Here is a 16,836-nt window from a genome sequence, read left to right as displayed (position 1 = left end):
CCTGCCTCCCCCTGCACCCTGTATACACCCTAATACCTGCCTCCCCCTGCACCCTGTATACACCCTAATACCTGCCTCCCCCTGCACCCTGTATACACCCTAATACCTGCCTCCCCCTGCACCCTGTATACACCCTAATACCTGCCTCCCCCTGCACCCTGTATACACCCTAATACCTGCCTCCCCCTGCACCCTGTATACACCCTAATACCTGCCCCCCCGCACCATGTATACACCCTAATACCTGCCACCCCCTGCACCCTGTATACACCCTAATACCTGCCCCCCCTGCACCCTGTATACACCCTAATACCTGCCTCCCCCTGCACCCTGTATACACCCTAATACCTGCCTCCCCCTGCACCCTGTATACACCCTAATACCTGCCTCCCCCTGCACCCTGTATACACCCTAATACCTGCCTCCCCCTGCACCCTGTATACACCCTAATACCTGCCTCCCCCTGCACCCTGTATACACCCTTATGTCGCTTCTCTCCTCAGATCCTGTGCACACGTTATCCAGCGAGAAGGACCATGTGCAGGCGACATTTAGGGCGCACGTGTCACATGACCGTATGGTGAGCTATTACTAGGGGGATATCTGGATGTGACCCCGTAACGTATAAGGCGTGGGCTCCCCACGTAGCGTATAGTGCATGGGCCCTGACCCCCCACCTTTTTCCCCGGAGTATATTGTGCAGGACCTGAAGCTTCTCTTTTACATTCAGCAAAAAGTCCCGAAATTCCCCACAATGTTTAGTGAGTTGGTGCATCAGCCGCGCTTCACCCTGCGCCTACAACTCCGAGACCCTGTACCCCAATTCATTAATCGTCAGTGGAGAGGAAGAGAAGAGCAGAGACTGAGCGCCCTCCGCCACATGAACATGTAAGTCATAGCTGATAGGGAGGGAGCAGCAGGGGGCAGTGCAGACATGGGGGGAGATCTGTGTAATACCTGGAGGGAGCAGCAGGGGGCAGTGCAGACATGGGGGGAGATCTGTGTAATACCTGGGGGGAGCAGCAGGGGGCAGTGCAGACATGGAGGGAGATCTGTGTAATACCTGGGAGGAGCAGCAGGGGGCAGTGCAGACATGGAGGGAGATCTGTGTAATACCTGGGGGGAGCAGCAGGGGGCAGTGCAGACATGGAGGAGATCTGTGTAATACCTGGAGGGAGCAGCAGGGGGCAGTGCATACATGGGAGGAGATCTGTGTAATACCTGGGGGGAGCAGCAGGGGGCAGTGCAGACATGGGGGGAGATCTGTGTAATACCTGGAGGGAGCAGCAGGGGGCAGTGCAGACATGGAGGAGATCTGTGTAATACCTGGGGGGAGCAGCAGGGGGCAGTGCAGACATGGGAGGAGATCTGTGTAATACCTGGAGGGAGCAGCAGGGGGCAGTGCAGACATGGAGGAGATCTGTGTAATACCTGGGGGGAGCAGCAGGGGGCAGTGCAGACATGGAGGGAGATCTGTGTAATACCTGGGAGGAGCAGCAGGGGGCAGTGCAGACATGGGGGGAGATCTGTGTAATACCTGGGGGGAGCAGCAGGGGGCAGTGCAGACATGGAGGAGATCTGTGTAATACCTGGGAGGAGCAGCAGGGGGCAGTGCAGACATGGGGGGAGATCTGTGTAATACCTGGAGGGAGCAGCAGGGGGCAGTGCAGACATGGAGGAGATCTGTGTAATACCTGGGGGGAGCAGCAGGGGGCAGTGCAGACATGGGGGGAGATCTGTGTAATACCTGGGGGGAGCAGCAGGGGGCAGTGCAGACATGGAGGAGATCTGTGTAATACCTGGAGGGAGCAGCAGGGGGCAGTGCAGACATGGAGGAGATCTGTGTAATACCTGGGGGGAGCAGCAGGGGGCAGTGCAGACATGGAGGGAGATCTGTGTAATACCTGGAGGGAGCAGCAGGGGGCAGTGCAGACATGGAGGAGATCTGTGTAATACCTGGGGGGAGCAGCAGGGGGCAGTGCAGACATGGAGGAGATCTGTGTAATACCTGGGGGGAGCAGCAGGGGGCAGTGCAGACATGGAGGAGATCTGTGTAATACCTGGAGGGAGCAGCAGGGGGCAGTGCAGACATGGAGGGAGATCTGTGTAATACCTGGGGGGAGCAGCAGGGGGCAGTGCAGACATGGAGGAGATCTGTGTAATACCTGGGGGGAGCAGCAGGGGGCAGTGCAGACATGGAGGAGATCTGTGTAATACCTGGGGGGAGCAGCAGGGGGCAGTGCAGACATGGGAGGAGATCTGTGTAATACCTGGGGGGAGCAGCAGGGGGCAGTGCAGACATGGAGGAGATCTGTGTAATACCTGGGGGGAGCAGCAGGGGGCAGTGCAGACATGGGGGGAGATCTGTGTAATACCTGGGGGGAGCAGCAGGGGGCAGTGCAGACATGGAGGAGATCTGTGTAATACCTGGAGGGAGCAGCAGGGGGCAGTGCAGACATGGGGGGAGATCTGTGTAATACCTGGGGGGAGCAGCAGGGGGCAGTGCAGACATGGGGGGAGATCTGTGTAATACCTGGGGGGAGCAGCAGGGGGCAGTGCAGACATGGAGGAGATCTGTGTAATACCTGGGGGGAGCAGCAGGGGGCAGTGCAGACACATGATACTTGGTAAATCTCAATCTCTCTTTTTTTAACCCTTTGTGTTCCAGTTCGCAGGCGACAGCCGTCACCCGAGGAGATGCTGATCCTGGAGATGTCTCTGGGAGGAACAGATACAAGTTCTTTGAGAGGTACTGGTGCTGCTGGTCCAGTGTGTAATCTCGAATGAAGGACACAGAGGTCAGAGGTTATGCAGCATTGGGGGTCGCATGACCTCTGACATCTCTGTGGCCGCGGGGTTTAGAGAGAACATTATCTAGAGATTAAATCTTATTACCCGGGGGAGAGTGGAACCGTCCATCTCAGAGCGCCCCCTGCTGGACATGGTAAGGCCAGACATCAATCACGTCTCTGGGGTCAGAATGAGCGGCTCCGCCCCACACCGAATCCAGATACCACTGCTGGAGGGAAGGGGGTCTCCAGGTGAGGAGGGACCATTTCCTAGCTTGGCCTCAACACATGTATAGGTGCAGGTGGCGGCCGAGGGGCAGGTGTAGGTGCAGGAGGCGGCCGAGGAGCAGGTGCAGGTGGCGGCCGAGGGGCAGGTGTAGGCGCAGGAGGCGGCCGAGGGGCAGGTGTAGGCGCAGGTGGCGGCCGAGGGGCAGGTGTAGGTGCAGGTGGCGGCCGAGGGGCAGGTGTAGGTGCAGGTGGCGGCCGAGGGGCAGGTGCAGGTGCAGGTGGCGGCCGAGGGGCAGGTGCAGGTGGCGGCCGAGGGGCAGGTGCAGGTGGCGGCCGAGGGGCAGGTGCAGGTGGCGGCCGAGGGGCAGGTGCAGGTGGCGGCCGAGGGGCAGGTGCAGGTGGCGGCCGAGGGGCAGGTGTAGGCGCAGGAGGCGGCCGAGGAGCAGGTGTAGGCGCAGGAGGCGGCCGAGGGGCAGGTGTAGGCGCAGGTGGCGGCCGAGGGGCAGGTGTAGGTGCAGGAGGCGGCCGAGGGGCAGGTGCAGGTGGCGGCCGAGGGGCAGGTGTAGGTGCAGGAGGCAGCCGAGGGGCAGGTGTAGGTGCAGGTGGCGGCCGAGGGGCCGGTGTGGGTGCAGGTGGCGGCGGAGGTGCAGGTGCTGGTGGAGGTGCAGCCGCTCCCCCTCTGGTTGTTGAAGAGTCTCTAAACCAAGTTTCGGTGAAGAAGCTGGCGTGTGATTGGCTCGGTGCTGGCGTGTGATTGGCTCGGTGCTGGCGTGTGATTGGCTCGGTGCTGGCGTGTGATTGGCTCGGTGCTGGCGTGTGATTGGCTCGGCGCTGGCGTGTGATTGGCTCGGCGCTGGCGTGTGATCCAGAATCCACTGACTCTTCGATCTTTACATAAGATTCAGGAGTCCTGTATGTCAGCACTGCGGGGGTTAATGGCTCGCCCTGGTCATGTGACATGCTGTCCCCTGTTTTCCAGGCCGCTCATCCCCTTCTCGCAGCAGACAGCGCCCGGCGTGCTCCTTGCGGTCTCCAGGTGAGTGCAGAACCTCGGCCAGACACATGAGGCGCTATCCTGCTCTCTAGAGGTGAGCGCCATCTTCTCTATATTTCCTGACAGGGCGGAGGTCACCCCCCGGCCAGAGAGGGCGCCCTCCCCCCTGGTGCGCACTGTGGGCATCCAGACCGACTACCGGGACAGCGAGGCACAGACCGACCCCTACAGTCCAGAGTTTGTGGTGCGAGCTGGATCGGTACCAGAGGTCCTGATGCTGGCGAACCTTACATGGGGTGAGTGACCTCTGACCCATGACCTCTGCTAGTCCTCATTATTGTTATTGAATGGGAACAGGGAGCCTTCTGCAGGGGGTTTGTTTCAGTGTATCAGATGAGGTGACTTCCCTAGGACGAGGGCTCCCGGCCGGCCTGGCTGAGGTGGAGATGATAGAGCGAGCGCGGGAGAAGCGGGCGTGGGAGGCCACCCTGCCCCCGCTCAGCGACCCCTCGCAGCTGGAGAAGAGGAGGAGGATGATGGACGAGCAGGAGAGGAAGGAGTGGGCCTTCAGGGAGCAGGAGATAGAGAAGTAAGTGCACCCGCTGCGCCATGCTGTGTGGGCGGAGTCCTCAGCAAGCCCCTCCTCCTACCTCTGCCTCTTCTTTACAGGTTACAGGCGGCGCGGCTGGAGGTGCTCCGGAAACTTCTCCAGAAACGGAAAGAAACCCAAAAGGAAGAGGACGGCAAGAGGCTGGACACCAAGTGGAGCCACCTGCAGAACGGGCGGGAGGAGCGTGCACAGAGAATACGGGCAGAGCACATCAGAGGTGACGGGAAACATGGCGGCCGGGGCACCCGGGACCCCCAGACAGCAGATATGTGATGATTACAGGGGGTCTGATGATGCGCTCCCCCCGATGCTCTATAAGAGGCTACTCCTGGGTGATGCGCCTCCTGGGGTCACTGCTAGACCAGCACGCAGCATCACCCTGACAGATTGTGCAGAGATGTGATGATTACAGGGGGTCTGATGATGCGCTCCCCCCGATGCTCTATAAGAGGCTACTCCTGGGTGATCACTGCTAGACCTGCACCCAGCATCACCCTGACAGATTGTGCAGAGATGTGATGATTACAGGGGGTCTGATGACGCGCTCCCTCCGATGCTCTATAAGAGTCTACTCCTGGGTGATCACTGCTAGACCTGCACCCAGCATCACCCTGATATGTGATTATTACAGGGGGTCTGATGACACGCACCCCCGATGCTCTATAAGAGGCTACTCCTGGGGTCACTGTAGACCTGCACCCAGCATCACCCTGACAGATTGTGATGATTACAGGGGGTCTGATCACACACTCCCCCCCCCCCCCCCCGATGCTCTATAAGAGGCTACTCCTGGGTTATGCGCCTCCTGGGGTCACTGTAGACCTGCACCCAGCATCACCCTGTTATTGTCTTTGCAGCCATCAGGAAGTTGTCCCAGAAGATGGGGAACATTGAGGAGAAGCTGGAGAGACGCGACGTGATTAGGGACTACACGGACCCCTCCTCCCAGACCTACGCACCGCTCACTCGCATCGGGTTCTTCCCGGACCGACTGTCAGATCAGTTCATAGTGAAGAGCCCCTTCCTCAGCTCCTACCAAGGTCATTATCATATCAGGTCATGAGGTATATACTGCTCCAGTCACTGCCAGAGCTGCATTCACAGTCGTGATGATAAATTGTGTCCCATACACTAGTTACCTCCGGAGCTGCAATCCTACTTCTGCTAGTTGACCCTTTGTACATGGTCACCCCCTCCTCCCCCATTATATATCAGTGTAATCTACCACAATGCTGTCACAGTGCAAAGCATTATGGGATCTGAGGAAACCGCTTAAATATAAAGGTTATCTGCAGATCTGGTAGTGACTGGAGTAATGAGCCTCTGTCTGCTGGGTCTTCTTCTGCACAGGATTGCTGGACTTGGAGGCAAATCTCCCTGACTTTGTAACCCAACCTCGTATCCGTGTCCCCAAACCCAAGAGCACGACCAAGGACGGCTTCCTGAAGCGCCAGGCCCTGCTGGAGCGCCAGATGCAACAAGTGCACCAGGTGATGAGATGATGGGGGCTGCAGTACCAGGCGCAGACACAGGGGGCACTACTGATCATAGCTCTTCCCTACAATACAATGGCCCTGATACATTATTGTGTCTGCTCCAGTTTTATGTTCCAGTTTGCACTGAAAAAAGTGACTTTGGAGCTTGTACGTGTATAAATGAAAACTCTGCACCTAAAGGGGTGCGCGGTGGGTGCTACTAGTGGGCGCCACATGTATTACTGCGCATCGACACAACAAATAAAGTACCAAAAGGAGCAACTGTGTCACATCCTGAAAACAGATCAGATTCACCAAGAGCCCGAGATGCTACAGGATTATCTGCCGCAACCTGCACAACGGGGAGGAGAGATAATGGCTGATAACAGAGAGTAATAGATTGTAACCCCCTGTACAGTGTCCTCTCCCGGGATGTAATGGCTGATAACAGAGAGTAATAGATTGTATCCCCCCCTGTACAGTCTCCTCTCCCCGGGGTGTAATGGCTGATAACAGAGAGTAATAGATTGTATCCCCCCTGTACAGTCTCCTCTCCCGGGATGTAATGGCTGATAACAGAGAGTAATAGATTGTATCCCCCCTGTACAGTCTCCTCTCCCGGGATGTAATGGCTGATAACAGAGAGTAATAGATTGTATCCCCCCCCCTGTACAGTCTCCTCTCCCCGGGGTGTAATGGCTGATAACAGAGAGTAATAGATTGTATCCCCCTGTACAGTCTCCTCTCCCCGGGATGTAATGGCTGATAACAGAGAGTAATAGATTGTATCCCCCCCTGTACAGTCTCCTCTCCCCGGGATGTAATGGCTGATAACAGAGAGTAATAGATTGTATCCCCCCCTGTACAGTCTCCTCTCCCCGGGGTGTAATGGCTGATAACAGAGAGTAATAGATTGTATCCCCCCTGTACAGTCTCCTCTCCCCGGGGTGTAATGGCTGATAACAGAGAGTAATAGATTGTATCCCCCCCTGTACAGTCTCCTCTCCCCGGGATGTAATGGCTGATAACAGAGAGTAATAGATTGTATCCCCCCCCCTGTACAGTCTCCTCTCCCCGGGGTGTAATGGCTGATAACAGAGAGTAATAGATTGTATCCCCCCCTGTACAGTCTCCTCTCCCCGGGATGTAATGGCTGATAACAGAGAGTAATAGATTGTATCCCCCCCTGTACAGTCTCCTCTCCCCGGGATGTAATGGCTGATAACAGAGAGTAATAGATTGTATCCCCCCCTGTACAGTCTCCTCTCCCCGGGGTGTAATGGCTGATAACAGAGAGTAATAGATTGTATCCCCCTGTACAGTCTCCTCTCCCCGGGATGTAATGGCTGATAACAGAGAGTAATAGATTGTATCCCCCCCCTGTACAGTCTCCTCTCCCCGGGATGTAATGGCTGATAACAGAGAGTAATAGATTGTATCCCCCCCTGTACAGTCTCCTCTCCCCGGGGTGTAATGGCTGATAACAGAGAGTAATAGATTGTATCCCCCCCTGTACAGTCTCCTCTCCCCGGGATGTAATGGCTGATAGCAGAGAGTAATAGATTGTATCCCCCCCTGTACAGTCTCCTCTCCCCGGGGTGTAATGGCTGATAACAGAGAGTAATAGATTGTATCCCCCTGTACAGTCTCCTCTCCCCGGGGTGTAATGGCTGATAACAGAGAGTAATAGATTGTATCCCCCCTGTACAGTCTCCTCTCCCCGGGGTGTAATGGCTGATAACAGAGAGTAATAGATTGTATCCCCCCTGTACAGTCTCCTCTCCCCGGGATGTAATGGCTGATAACAGAGAGTAATAGATTGTATCCCCCCTGTACAGTCTTCTCTCCCCGGGGTGTAATGGCTGATAACAGAGAGTAATAGATTGTATCCCCCTGTACAGTCTCCTCTCCCCGGGATGTAATGGCTGATAACAGAGAGTAATAAATTGTATCCCCTCCTGTACAGTCTCCTCTCCCCGGGATGTAATGGCTGATAACAGAGAGTAATAGATTGTATCCCCCCCTGTACAGTCTCCTCTCCCCGGGGTGTAATGGCTGATAACAGAGAGTAATAGATTGTATCCCCCCTGTACAGTCTCCTCTCCCCGGGGTGTAATGGCTGATAACAGAGAGTAATAGATTGTATCCCCCCCTGTACAGTCTCCTCTCCCCGGGATGTAATGGCTGATAACAGAGAGTAATAGATTGTATCCCCCCTGTACAGTCTCCTCTCCCCGGGATGTAATGGCTGATAACAGAGAGTAATAGATTGTATCCCCCCCCCTGTACAGTCTCCTCTCCCCGGGATGTAATGGCTGATAACAGAGAGTAATAGATTGTATCCCCCCTGTACAGTCTCCTCTCCCCGGGGTGTAATGGCTGATAACAGAGAGTAATAGATTGTATCCCCCCTGTACAGTCTCCTCTCCCCGGGGTGTAATGGCTGATAACAGAGAGTAATAGATTGTATCCCCCCCCCTGTACAGTCTCCTCTCCCCGGGATGTAATGGCTGATAACAGAGAGTAATAGATTGTATCCCCCCTGTACAGTCTCCTCTCCCCGGGGTGTAATGGCTGATAACAGAGAGTAATAGATTGTATCCCCCCTGTACAGTCTCCTCTCCCCGGGGTGTAATGGCTGATAACAGAGAGTAATAGATTGTATCCCCCCCCCTGTACAGTCTCCTCTCCCCGGGATGTAATGGCTGATAACAGAGAGTAATAGATTGTATTCCCCCCCCTGTACAGTCTCCTCTCCCCGGGATGTAATGGCTGATAACAGAGAGTAATAGATTGTATCCCCCCTGTACAGTCTCCTCTCCCCGGGATGTAATGGCTGATAACAGAGAGTAATAGATTGTATCCCCCCCTGTACAGTCTCCTCTCCCCGGGATGTAATGGCTGATAACAGAGAGTAATAAATTGTATCCCCTCCTGTACAGTCTCCTCTCCCCGGGATGTAATGGCTGATAACAGAGAGTAATAGATTGTATCCCCCCTGTACAGTCTCCTCTCCCCGGGGTGTAATGGCTGATAACAGAGAGTAATAGATTGTATCCCCCCTGTACAGTCTCCTCTCCCCGGGGTGTAATGGCTGATAACAGAGAGTAATAGATTGTATCCCCCCTGTACAGTCTCCTCTCCCCGGGGTGTAATGGCTGATAACAGAGAGTAATAGATTGTATCCCCCCCCCCTCCCTGTACAGTCTCCTCTCCCCGGGGTGTAATGGCTGATAACAGAGAGTAATAGATTGTATCCCCCCCCTGTACAGTCTCCTCTCCCCGGGATGTAATGGCTGATAACAGAGAGTAATAGATTGTATCCCCCTGTACAGTCTCCTCTCCCCGGGATGTAATGGCTGATAACAGAGAGTAATACATTGTATCCCCCCTGTACAGTCTCCTCTCCCGGGATGTAATGGCTGATAACAGAGAGTAATAGATTGTATCCCCCTGTACAGTCTCCTCTCCCCGGGATGTAATGGCTGATAACAGAGAGTAATAGATTGTATCCCCCTGTACAGTCTCCTCTCCCCGGGGTGTAATGGCTGATAACAGAGAGTAATAGATTGTATCCCCCCTGTACAGTCTCCTCCCCCCGGGATGTAATGGCTGATACCAGAGAGTAATAGATTGTATCCCCCCTGTACAGTCTCCTCTCCCCGGGGTGTAATGGCTGATAACAGAGAGTAATAGATTGTATCCCCCCCTGTACAGTCTCCTCTCCCCGGGGTGTAATGGCTGATAACAGAGAGTAATAGATTGTATCCCCCCTGTACAGTCTCCTCTCCCCGGGGTGTAATGGCTGATAACAGAGGGTAATAGATTGCATTCATCTCTCTATTGCTCTCTGGTATCAGCCGGCTGGATAGATGTTGTCTCTCTTCAGGCTTTGCAGGAAAAGAAAACCCGCTCCCCGGTATCGCACAAGCCGCTGCGCTTCCTGCAGAAGATAGAGAAGCCGTCCCCCCGTCCTGCCACCCCCAGAGTGCCGGAGCCCCCCGGGGTGAGTATCTTCTGCTGATGATGTAGGGAGGTGTCACTGCCTCTTGTGTCAGGATCATCACCCTCAATATCCTCCCTTCCAGGGTGAGGAGGAGAAGGAGCTGGCCATCATCTTCTTACAGAAGCTGCTTCGGGGACGAGCCGCACAGAACCTGGTAATTACAGGAGTCTCCTCTAGAGGGCGGCCATGCGCAGGGGGTTAGTGGGCCGCTGACCCCGCCTCCTGTTCTCCTATTACCCCAGGGTGTGTGGTAATAAATACACCTCATCCCATTGCAGATGTTCGAAGGAAAGGAGAAGCGATTGGAGCTGATCCGGGAGCTGCGCACGACCCACGCCCTGCAGGAGGAGGGGCAACTGCTAAAGAAGGAGGAGAAAGAGGCAACACTCGCCCTCCAGAGACAGCGGGAGCTAACAGAGCATAAGGTGCGCACCATCCAAAATATCAGGAAAACATGAAAGGAGGACGTCTGTACCTGCGACAGTCTCCTCTCAGCACTCTCACACTGCTCCTCTCTCTTCTGTACTGGAGGACAATCTCCTCTCAGCACTCTCACACTGCTTCTCTCCTTCTGTATCCAGGGACAGTCTCCTCTCAGCACTCTCACACCGCTAACCCTTCCTTCTGTACCCAGGGACAGTCTCCTCTCAGCACTCTCACACTGCTCCTCTCCCTTCTGTACCCAGGGACAGTCTCCTCTCAGCACTCTCACACTGCTCCTCTCCCTTCTGTACCCAGGGACAGTCTCCTCTCAGCACTCTCACACTGCTCCTCTCCCTTCTGTACCCAGGGACAGTCTCCTCTCAGCACTCTCACACTGCTCCTCTCCCTTCTGTACCCAGGGACAGTCTCCTCTCAGCACTCTCACACTGCTCCTCTCCTTCTGTATCCAGGGACAGCCTCCTCTCAGCACTCTCACACTGCTCCTCCTCCCTCCTGTACCCGGGGACAGTCTCCTCTCAGCACTCTCACACTGCTCCTCTCCCTTCTGTACCCAGGGACAGTCTCCTCTCAGCACTCTCACACTGCTCCTCTCCCTTCTGTACCCGGGGACAGTCTCCTCTCAGCACTCTCACACTGCTCCTCTCCCTTCTGTATCCAGGGACAGTCCTCTCAGCACTCTCACACTGCTCCTCTCCCTCCTGTACCCAGAGACAGTCTCCTCTCAGCACTCTCACACTGCTCCTCTCCCTTCTGTATCCAGGGACAGTCTCCTCTCAGCACTCTCACACTGCTCCTCTCCCTTCTGTACCCGGGGACAGTCTCCTCTCAGCACTCTCACACTGCTCCTCTCCCTTCTGTACCCGGGGACAGTCTCCTCTCAGCACTCTCACACTGCTCCTCTCCCTTCTGTACCCAGGGACAGTCTCCTCTCAGCACTCTCACACTGCTCCTCTCTTTCTGTATCCAGGGACAGTCTCCTCTCAGCACTCTCACACTGCTCCTCTCCTTCTGTATCCAGGGACAGTCTCCTCTCAGCACTCTCACACTGCTCCTCCTCCCTCCTGTACCCGGGGACAGTCTCCTCTCAGCACTAACACTGCTCCCCCTCCCTTCTGTACCCAGGGACAGTCTCCTCTCAGCACTCTCACACTGCTCCTCTCCCTTCTGTACCCAGGGATAGTCTCCTCTCAGCACTCTCACACTGCTCCTCTCCCTTCTGTACCCAGGGACAGTCTCCTCTCAGCACTCTCACACTGCTCCTCTCCATTCTGTACCCAGGGACAGTCTCCTCTCAGCACTCTCACACTGCTCCTCTCCCTTCTGTTCCCAGGGACAGTCTCCTCTCAGCACTCTCACACTGCTCCTCTCCCTTCTGTACCCAGGGACAGTCTCCTCTCAGCACTCTCACACTGCTCCTCTCCATTCTGTACCCAGAAACTATCTCCTCTCAGCACTAACACTGCTCCCCCTCCATTCTGTACCCAGAGACAGTCTCCTCTCAGCACTCTCACAATGCTCCTCTCTCTTCTGTACTGGAGGACAGTCTCCCGTCAGCACTCTCACAATGCTCTTCTCTCTTCTGTACTGGAGGACAGTCTCCCATCAGCACTCTCACAATGCTCCTCTCTACTGTACTGGAGGACAGTCTCCCGTCAGCACTCTCACAATGCTCCTCTCTACTGTACTGGAGGACAGTCTCCCGTCAGCACTCTCACAATGCTCCTCTCTCTTCTGTACTGGAGGACAGTCTCCCCTCAGCACTCTCACAATGCTCCTCTCTCTTCTGTACTTGAGGACAGTCTCCTGTCAGCACTCTCACAATGCTCCTCTCTACTGTACTGGAGGACAGTCTCCCGTCAGCACTCTCACAATGCTCCTCTCTACTGTACTGGAGGACAGTCTCCCCTCAGCACTCTCACAATGCTCCTCTCTGTTCTGTACTGGAGGACAGTCTCCCCTCAGCACTCTCACAGCCTCCCAACATTGTGCTGCAGCCTCTGTTAGACACATTAATATTATAGGAATTTTATATAATAAAAGGGGGAGCAGTGTGAATACCGGCTGAAGATTGTCCGTGGTACAAAAAGTAGTGGGATCAGTGGAGCATTGTGAGAGTGCTGAGAGGAGGCTGTCCCTGGGTACAGAAGGGAGAGGAGCAGTGTGAGAGTGCTGAGAGGAGACTGTCCCTGGATACAGAAGGGAGAGGAGCAGTGTGAGAGTGCTGAGAGGAGACTGTCCCCGGGTACAGAAGGGAGAGGAGCAGTGTGAGAGTGCTGAGAGGAGACTGTCCCCGGGTACAGAAGGGAGAGGAGCAGTGTGAGAGTGCTGAGAGGAGACTGTCCCTGGGTACAGAAGGGAGAGGAGCAGTGTGAGAGTGCTGAGAGGAGACTGTCCCTGGATACAGAAGGGAGAGGAGCAGTGTTAGTGCTGAGAGGAGACTGTCCCTGGATACAGAAGGGAGAGGAGCAGTGTGAGAGTGCTGAGAGGAGATTGTCCTCCAGTACAGAAGAGAGAGGAGCAGTGTGAGAGTGCTGAGAGGAGACTGTCCCTGGGTACAGAAGGGAGAGGAGCAGTGTGAGAGTGCTGAGAGGAGACTGTCCCTGGGTACAGAAGGGAGAGGAGCAGTGTGAGAGTGCTGAGAGGAGACTGTCCCTGGGTACAGAAGGGAGAGGAGCAGTGTGAGAGTGCTGAGAGTTGTTGTGTTATACGTATCTGTAGCGTTCTAGTTAGATATATACATTATATATGATGGTCTCCTCCTATAGGCTGCCCAGGAAGACGAGCGGCTGGCGCGGGTGGAGGGGGATGTTCTCTCCGACATGTTTGACTTCCTCTCCAAGGAGCTGGTCAGGCTGCAGGAGGAGCGCAGGATCCACGCCTTTGCTATGCTGGCCGAACGCCATCGGCGTACACGAGAAGCGGAAGAGAGTGGGCGGAGACAAGTGGAGGAGAGGCGGAGACGGGAGGAGGATGAGATCTTCAGGCAGGTGGGTTTGGTAATGGCTTAATCATCAATTCCTCCAAGGTATAACTAGCCTATAGATTGTATATCATAATACATGCCGTGCCCTGCGGGTCGTGCGCTGTGACGTCTGTCTGGCCGTGTCCTGCGGGTCGTGCGGTGTGACGTCCGTCTGTCTGTGCCCTGCGGGTCGTGCGGTGTGACGTCCGTCTGTCTGTGTCCTGCGGGTCGTGCGGTGTGACGTCCGTCTGTCTGTGCCCTGCGGGTCGTGCGCTGTGACGTCTGTCTGGCCGTGCCCTGCGGGTCGTGCGCTGTGACGTCTGTCTGGCCGTGCCCTGCGGGTCGTGCGCTGTGACGTCCGTCTGTCTGGCCGTGCCCTGCGGGTTGTGCGGTGTGACGTCCGTCTGTCTGGCCGTGTCCTGCGGGTTGTGCAGTGTGACGTCCGTCTGTCTGGCCGTGTCCTGCGGGTCGTGCGGTGTGACGTCCGTCTATCTGGTTGTGTCCTGCGGGTCGTGCGGTGTGACGTCCGTCTGTCTGGCCGTGTCCTGCGAGTCGTGCGGTGTGACGTCCGTCTGTCTGGTTGTGTCCTGCGGGTCGTGCGGTGTGACGTCCGTCTGTCTGGTTGTGTCCTGCGGGTCGTGCGGTGTGACGTCTGTCTGGCCGTGTCCTGCGGGTCGTGCGGTGTGACGTCCGTCTGTCTGGTTGTGTCCTGCGGGTCGTGCAGTGTGACGTCCGTCTGTCTGGTTGTGTCCTGCGGGTCGTGCGGTGTGACGTCCGTCTGTCTGGTTGTGTCCTGCGGGTCGTGCGGTGTGACGTCTGTCTGGTTGTGTCCTGCGGGTCGTGCAGTGTGACGTCCGTCTGTCTGGTTGTGTCCTGCGGGTCGTGCAGTGTGACGTCCGTCTGTCTGGTTGTGTCCTGCGGGTCGTGCAGTGTGACGTCCGTCTGTTTGTCTGTGTCCTGTGGGTCGTGCAGTGTGACGTCCGTCTGTCTGTGTCCTGCGGGTCGTGCAGTGTGACGTCCGTCTGTCTGTGTCCTGCGGGTCGTGCGGTGTGACGTCCGTCTGTCTGTCCTGCAGGTTGTGAACATACATCAGAGCACCGTGGACTCGTATCTGGAAGACGTCATCCTCCGCACGGCTGTGCACACGGCTGAGGATCAGGCCAGAGAGGAAATCCACAGGAAAGCCCAGGACATCAATGACATCGCTTACCAGATGGAGAGCAGGTGGGAGAGGAGACTGCCCCCTACTGTCATGTGCCGCACATTGCAGCGTCCCCCCATTATAGTCATTATGTCCTGAACAATTTCTATTACTCCACACTGCGTCTGCCCCAAACACTCCCTTACCTGTCCTCCTGTCAGTCACCGGGCATGTCCTCCTGTCCGTCACAGAGCCGCCCTACAGGGCATGTCCTCCTGTCAGTCCCTGGGCCCGCCCCTCCCGTCAGTCCTGGAGCCGGTCCTGCAGGGCGTGTCCTCCCGTCAGTCCCTGGGCCCGCCCCTCCCGTCAGTCCTAGAGCCGGTCCTGCAGGGCGTGTCCTCCCGTCAGTCAGTGGGCCCGGTCCTGCAGGGCGTGTTCTCCTGTCAGTCCCTGGGCCCGCCCCTCCCGTCAGTCCTAGAGCCGGTCCTGCAGGGCGTGTCCTCCCGTCAGTCACTGGGCCCACCCCTCCCATCAGTCCTAGAGCCGGTCCTGCAGGGCGTGTCCTCCCGTCAGTCCTGGAGCCGGTCCTGCAGGGCGTGTCCTCCCGTCAGTCAGTGGGCCCGCCCCTCCCGTCAGTCCTGGAGCCGGTCCTGCAGGGCATGTTCTCCCGTCAGTCCCTGGGCCCGCCCCTCCTGTCAGTCCTAGAGCCGGTCCTGCAGGGCGTGTCCTCCCGTCAGTCACTGGGCCCACCCCTCCCATCAGTCCTAGAGCCGGTCCTGCAGGGTGTGTTCTCCCGTCAGTCCCTGGGCCCGCCCCTCCCGTCAGTCCTGGAGCCGGTCCTGCAGGGCGTGTCCTCCTGTCAGTCCCTGGGCCCGCCCCTCCCGTCAGTCCTGGAGCCGGTCCTGCAGGGCGTGTCCTCCCATCAGACCCTGGGCCCGCCCCTCCTGTCAGTCCTAGAGCCGGTCCTGCAGGGCGTGTCCTCCCGTCAGTCACTGGGCCCACCCCTCCCATCAGTCCTAGAGCCGGTCCTGCAGGGTGTGTTCTCCCGTCAGTCCCTGGGCCCGCCCCTCCCGTCAGTCCTGGAGCCGGTCCTGCAGGGCGTGTCCTCCTGTCAGTCCCTGGTGTGACGCTGTCCTTCTTCCTCAGTCGCACCGGTCTGCAGTCGGAGGAGATTGTGGCGGAGCTGGTTTATAGTTTCCTTATTCCTGAAATCCAGAAGACGAGCGTCAGAGAGCGAGGTGAGAGCGCGGCTGTATACAGCGTATGCCCCGCCCCCTGTCACTCCCATAGTGTCACCTCCATGTCTTCTGCAGTGAGGATGTCCCAGCGCAGGCATCTACAGGCAGCGCACCGCGTCATCCACAGCCGCACCCGGACTCTGCTGAGCGACAGCAGCCAAGCCGAAGGACCCCCGGAGCAGGGAGAGTGACAAGGGGGAGGGGCTACATTATACCTCATTATCATATTCAGCTCTGAGTGTTGTCATTTCTGTCCTAGCAGAACTTATGTTTCCATTTATTACACTGTCAAGATCTCTGCTTGCTGTAAAGGGATGAAAATCCATCATAACAAGACAGCGGGGGAGGGGCATCGGCCGCAGGGGACACGGGCTAAAGGGGGCCTGGGGGGGGGGGGGGGGGTCTGATGGATGGGATAACTTCATGCTGGGATTGGAGGGGGTGTGTGTGTGACATCACAGGGGCCTCTCATGACATCACAGCGGCGCTCGCAGGAACGTGATGCACAGAATGCGTCTTCCCGGGTATCCGGGGCCAACACAAGAAGCAATGACCATGATGTGATTGCTATGGATACAAACTATCAGCGTTACCATGGAGACCAGGAGAGTATCATAGAAACAGAGGCCTTGACACTTGTATACATCACCATGGCAACAGCAAAAGTGCAAATAATGGGATCTATAGAAAACGTATGGGAAGAGAAGGGAACAAACCTGTCCTGACTGTATCACAGCGGAGAGGATTAGATACACGGCTCAGCAGACAGTATCACACCGGAGAGGATTAGATACACGGCTCAGCAGTATCACACCGGAGAGGATTAGATACACGGCTCAGCAGTATCACACCGGAGAGGATTAGATACACGGCTCGGCAGTATCACACCGGAGAGGATTAGATACACGGCTCGGCAGTATCACACCGGAGAGGATTAGATACACAGTTC

At 56.5% G+C, this 16,836-nt stretch overlaps 1 protein-coding gene across 1 annotated transcript; it reads left to right on the top strand.

Moving 5' to 3' along the window:
* Nucleotides 1-500: 500 nt before the first annotated feature.
* On the top strand, nt 501-16,118 carry CFAP91 (cilia and flagella associated protein 91). The gene is made up of 16 exons (XM_072132329.1): nt 501-580; nt 731-888; nt 2,669-2,749; nt 3,997-4,053; nt 4,138-4,307; nt 4,423-4,600; nt 4,681-4,838; nt 5,479-5,661; nt 5,972-6,111; nt 9,986-10,102; nt 10,185-10,256; nt 10,381-10,527; nt 13,312-13,533; nt 14,584-14,732; nt 15,796-15,887; nt 15,963-16,118. Exons 1-16 carry the CDS (start codon nt 578-580, stop codon nt 16,076-16,078), a joined length of 2,043 nt encoding a protein of 680 aa, XP_071988430.1. The 5' UTR covers nt 501-577; the 3' UTR covers nt 16,079-16,118.
* The last annotated feature ends 718 nt before the right edge of the window (nt 16,119-16,836 follow it).

The sequence above is a fragment of the Engystomops pustulosus genome, unplaced genomic scaffold (genome assembly GCF_040894005.1).
Source record: "Engystomops pustulosus unplaced genomic scaffold, aEngPut4.maternal MAT_SCAFFOLD_395, whole genome shotgun sequence".
NCBI lineage: Eukaryota > Metazoa > Chordata > Amphibia > Anura > Leptodactylidae > Engystomops > Engystomops pustulosus.
This window is presented reverse-complemented; position numbering and strand designations above follow the sequence as displayed.